This window comes from Emydura macquarii, unplaced genomic scaffold (genome assembly GCF_026122565.2).
Source record: "Emydura macquarii macquarii isolate MOO-44397 ecotype Brisbane River unplaced genomic scaffold, CSIRO-AGI_Emac_v2 contig_2897, whole genome shotgun sequence".
In the NCBI taxonomy this organism is placed as follows: Eukaryota; Metazoa; Chordata; order Testudines; family Chelidae; genus Emydura; species Emydura macquarii.
In genome coordinates, this window is record NW_027133034.1 from 50,109,001 (window position 1) to 50,115,000 (window position 6,000).

General features: G+C 38.9%; 1 protein-coding gene across 1 annotated transcript in view; it reads right to left on the minus strand.

Moving 5' to 3' along the window:
* TBCA (tubulin folding cofactor A) overlaps positions 1–6,000 on the minus strand; it is a 54,676-nt gene that overhangs the window by 17,379 nt on the left and 31,297 nt on the right. Inside the window, exon 2 of the mRNA XM_067568734.1 lies at positions 1,536–1,641. Within this exon, the coding sequence (XP_067424835.1) occupies positions 1,536–1,641 (106 nt within the window). The remainder of the gene's footprint in view (positions 1–1,535; positions 1,642–6,000) is intronic.

Genomic DNA, 6,000 nt, shown 5'->3' on the forward strand with positions numbered 1-6,000 from the left:
TCACTGGTTCCTCAGAGGACATCCTCAATGTACTGCTTTACCATTCTCTTTACTGCAAGAGCTTCAGAGGCTATTATTGTCAATTATGACAATTTCCTAAGAGTAGGTGAGAAAATTCCTTGATGCTCTCAAGTAATCTGATGAATTGGGACACTGAACCTGGGACTGCATTCACTAGTTCCAATTAGTGTCAATGAATCTTTATAGAAACTATTTCTTATTTCTACTTCAGCAGAGCCTACAAACCCCAATCAGTGATCAGAGGAGTGAGATCATACATCTGTAAGGTGGTATGGTGCAATGTCCTCCAAATTCTAAATATGACTTTTAAATAACCTGGAAAGGAGAAAAACAAACATATGGAGTTGGGCTTATGCCCTTTATGATGAATAAAGGAGCAAGAAGGGTTTTTTTTGGTTGTTTTATGAAGATTTATTTTTCCTTGTTTTTTGTTACATTAGACACTCAGGTCTCATTTATTCTTCTATTTTTCCAGGAAGACTAAGTACTGGAGAACTGGTAAGTGTATAACATCAGAGACAAGAGTGAAAGTTATTTTAATTCAGACTGTTTAAAGTTCTTTTTTTGTGAACATCTATTTAAAAGCAAATACCTAAGAAATGCTCAGGAGAAAATAAATGTTAAAAATTCAACACATTAATTTAGAAGCTGAGAAAGACCGGTCTGTATTGAATATCCCAGAGGCTCCCACAAAACCAAACTCTGTAGACCTATTATTTCTCAAGTAAAAACAAGCAGAAAAAAATTCCACATTTAAAACAAAACAAATCTGCAGGCCTTAATTCACAAAAACCAAAACAAAACGTAGATACATACCAATTTCCTCCCCTTTGCAGGAAACCTCTTAAAAATGTCTTCTATTCCATAGCTGTAAACACAAACCACTCCCTTCATCCTCACCAACACACACAAAACTCAGAAATGTCACTATTAGGTAGGATATCACAAAAATATAGCATACATCTATATGGCTTGTCTGAGGCTCCCCTATAACTCTATAGCAGCAAGTACGCCTATTAGGGCATCTATTGCTGCGCATTGTTATTTCATTTTTTTGTCTGAAGTTTGGTTTAGCTGTTACTTTTACTGCACTCAGAGTTAAAAGCCTTCCCTATACCACTGTATATTGAAAACTGCTCTCAAATATTTATAGTTTACACAGACTATTCAAAAGGTAAGAAAACCATCCTCAGGTTCAATCCTGAGCACTCCTGCAAGGTACTGAGCACCCTCAAGCCAAAGCTGATGATGCTTATTTTACTGGGGTGCTCAGTACCTAGCAGGATTGAGCTCCTTATGAGTCAACAGTTATGGAAAAAGCAAAATATTTAAAAATGCAAAGTACTTTGTACATGTGTATGTTACCCGTTTATATTTAAGAGAACTTTTAGTCTAGTGTTATATCATCAGAGTTTGGAAAAAGTGGTGAGAGATTCTTTCATTAAGTGTCACTTTCAAATTTCCTTTATAAATGATGCTTTAAAAATATATTTAAAATTTTTAGGACAACATACTTGCTTTTTAATTCCATAATCCTCACTCGCTTCAGCTTTCATTCTTTCAATTTTTTCTTCTTGCTGTTTTGCTTCTTTTTCATACATAACTTTCTCTTTTGCCAACCTGAAAATAAACCAAATAGTTTTGTTTATACTCAAATAAAGCGAGATGAAATTTTATAATTGGAAAACTACATCATACCGAACAAAAATAAAAATACAGCAGTCCTTCAAAAAGCTACTGTCCAGTTTTATAAAAGTTAAATTCTTGTCCTTTTAACTAAGGATCTAACCCCAAGTGGATTAATGAAAATATCTCTATTTTAATTCTGGTTTTATATTAAATATCATGGCTTATTTCAACCAATATTCACTTAAAGACACATACTGCTACTCTGTTTCAAATATTAAACAATGAAGTAGAAAGTTCCTAGCTGCCACATGCTTTACAGATAGAAGAGAAACACCTTGTTGTCTATAATGATGGATTCCAAGTCACAAAAGACACGATAGCTCAGATTCAAGTCACGTGGGTTTTGATAAATGATAGGTTACAGAAGGCAAAGAATATAACAATAAGCTAGGTTTGCATCTCAAAGATCATACTTTTTCAGACAAGTCCAAGAAACAATTTTAAAAAATGATTTCTAATCTGTTCTATAACTGTTCTTTAAGATGCATTGCATATGTCCATTCCATTTCAGTTGTATGCATACAGTGCACCAGCATTGGAGAGTTTTCCCTTAGCAGTATCTATTGGGGTGCACCCTCTGCTGACTCATGTTGCTGCAGGAGGGTACAAAAGAGTGGAGCCACCCTTGAGTTCCCTCAGTTCCTTCTTACCTGAGAGCCTCCTATACATGGGGGAAGGAGAACAGAAGGACTACTTGTCTGAAATTGATATAATCTCTGGAATGCGAGAGATGGCATAATGAGTTGTAAATGTTTGTACCACTGACCAAGCTGCAGCCCTACAACTGTCTGATATTGGCACTTGAGCTAAAAAAAGCTATAGATGCTTGGGATCTTGCTAAGTGTGCTATCATCCTGCTTGGTGGGGGTTACTTTGGCAATGTCATAGCACATACAAATGCAGTAGGAAATCCATGACAAGCTCCTCTGCATTTAGACTGGAAGCCCCTTCATCCTATTTGCAACTGCTACAAACAGTTGGGATGACCATCTAAATAATCTGGTTCTGTCCAAGTAAAAAGCTAATGCCCATCCAAGGTACAGAGCAAGGGTGGCCAAACTTACTGACCCCTTGAGACCTCCCTCCCCACTGGGCAGGATCCTCTAGTCCCACCACCCTGCCACGGGACAGAAGCTCCGAGCTCCCCACCCCAGTCTGGAAGCAGAGAATGGGGGAGTATGGGGGGGGAGCACATTTTAACTGTAAAAGAGCCACATATGGGCTCACAAGACACGGTTTGGCCACCCCTGGTATAGGGTCTCTCCATCCTTTTGAGAATAGGGCTTAGGAAAGAAAATCAGTAAGCATACTGGTTGACTGAGGTGGAATTCCGATACTACATTAGTCACCAATTTCAGATGTGGACAAAGTAAACTTTGTCCTTTTAAAAGACTGAGTAAGGAGGCCTCTATCAGCCCAAGGATCTGGGTCCCTGAACCACCATAGGACCACTAATGGGTACCAGGAGCAGAATCCTCTGGAAAAAGGTGAGTGATGCCTTCTATCCCTTGAGTGAGGGGCATCAGATCCTACCTCAGATTCCGAGAAAGAACCAGTCACCTGACCAGGGATTCAGTGCATCATGGGGTGTTGAGACACAATGCAGAGATGTTAATACCAGGAGCAGTGTACCGGTCTTGCCTTTGAAGGGCACCAGGTGAGGATGCAGTGGACAGTCTGAGCTGAGGGTTGTACCTTACTTATGTGTATGTCGACAAAGCCTGATGATCTGGCTCCTGAATGACTTGTCTCCTATCCTGCTGGAGAATCTGGTACCAAGAGACATAACAGGTCTTGCACCACAATATATGTCTCTGGCAACATCAGTACTAAAAGGTTCTCCGGCTGCTGCTGCTGCATTCAAGAGGTCAGTACCACAGCAGGCGTTGGCCTCAATGATACAGGCACTGGTGCCAGAGTCAAAAACCCTGAGTGAGACAGTCAATTCTGAATAGCACCTCTTTCCAGAGGACACTCTACCTTGCCTTCCAGTTTGATTGCTGGTAGACAGTACTGGGGACCTCAATCTTTTGGAAGAGGTTGGCTTCTATGAGGCATGTTGTCTGTGCTTCTTCCTTGCTGTTGCGGAAGGGGAATACCACAATGTCCAGACATGCACTTCTAATTGACGTAGAAGTACTTGGTGCCTGCATTGAGTGGGACATTTTAGATAGTAGACACAATGCAGTCTCCATGAGAACGTGATCCAGGATTTGAAGTATCTACAGATTTGACAATGGTCCTGGATATGACCCTTACGAGGCACTTGGAATGAGGGTCACTTCCTGGCATAGATTTCTTGCAGCCAGTGCAAGGCTTAAAGTCTGGAGGATGAGCATGCCTTGGTACTGGGACTCAGCACCCAGAACAAGCAGGAACTGACAATCTAAGCAAAACTAAGTAAAATACCTAGAGGTTTAACTATTGACGAGTACATTGACTGTATAAAAAACAAATCCTTGGGAAACACAGAACACTTGCAAAGCAAGCCAACATGCTCCAACTACCGGCAATAAGAAGGAACTGAGGGGACTCGGGGGCCAGCTCCACCCTTTATAGCATTGTGCAGCAGCATGAGGCAGTAGAGAATACATGCACCGGCCCAAAGGTTATCACTAAAAGGGGGGGAGAAATCTACTCTGGTGCACTGGGCATGCCCACACCTGAAACAGAACGGACATGTTCAATCATTTGAAGAACTGTACTTCTCATTTTAATGCAGATAATACTTTTAACAAACAGTGTAATCATCTCCACTATTTAGACTAGGCGTTATCAGACTGATAGTGTGGGCCATGTTTTAATACAGAGATGTCTTGCAGATTATCTGCCTTCCCTGTACTGTTGTGCAGCCTCCTCCTTCCCTGTGGTAGTTACAGCAACACTTTATGTAGAAAAGTAAATTAAGAAAGTATCTTATATTTTTATCCTCTTTTAATGCAATTTAATAGGTACAAATGAGCAGAAGGAACAAGCACCCATAACCAGCCAATTCTTCAGTTCAAGAATCTCTGTTCCAGATCAAAGTTACATTTCATGTCACAGTACAGAAATGAGTAATGTAATTTCACACATTAAATTCCACCACAAAATAATATTACAATGTAAATTTCCCAAAATCAGCATCTCCATAGTACCAAGATTCTCAAAATGTTTGCTCCAAACGGTCTTTTGCAAACTCAGAATTCCAAACCGGTATGTGTCATGGTAAGTAGCAGATCCATAATTTAACCTTGATAACTAGGACCAGGATATGGGAAATTTTCTTAAAAGTCTGCTTTTTCAAAGGGAGATGAAGAACATATTTTTCACCCTTAACACGGGACCCAGATTTGGAAACTGGATGCTCTTTGATATAATCCCCCTTTTCCAGCAAATCGTTAGGATCACCTCAAGTAAATTCAAGTCTAACAACTATAGTGTTGAAGATTCCAGTTTAATAGACTTCTAGTTTGCGATATGTTCTCTACATAAAATAACCCAGTGTGCTGCCAAAAACCATGCACCAGAAACTCCCATTAGCAGCAGGAAATAAAAGTAAAAGCTGGACTTATCTGAATGGCAAAGCTGGCTATTGAGCAAATTCAGACACTAACTGCTCGGGTTTATGGTATGATTCTATTATGATGACCAAACAAAAGAAGGCTTTGTACAGACACTAAAGAGTTGAATAATTTGTATTAGGGCTTTTGCTGCTATAGAAATATCATAAAAACCCTTAACCAACATTACTGTACAAAATTTCCGTTATAGACTTGACCTGTATTGCTTTCTCAAAATAGTGACCGCTAAAAATCATGTTAGGGAAAAAAAATGAAAGAAGGTATCTGAATGGCCTAATAGAGTCACAAATAACTTTGGAGTAGCAGTAGGTTTTTCTAAATACCAGTTCTGGACCTGGCATCAGCATCAGCATCAAAAAGTACTGATTTTATGAAGGACTTGATAATTTTATGATCAGGTTGGAATACTTTAAGTCAAAGCAATAATATTCTTTTGTTTGAAGTTTCTTAAAAAAAAGTTAATCTTTCAAACAATGAGATGTCTGGTTTTTGAATTACTGTACCCAAATTCTTATTTATATATTGTTTGATGTAACAAATATTTAAACTTCTCAAAAAGAAACACCTAAGCATTAGTTACAATTAAACTCAACTGCACCACTAAAACGTGCATTTTAGAATTCATTCGCATTAGCTACAAAAAGCTACTTTATGCTTGTTATATATGAAAATATCAGTGACAATCAAATAATGTTTATATTCATATACCAACTCTAGGATCTGTGGC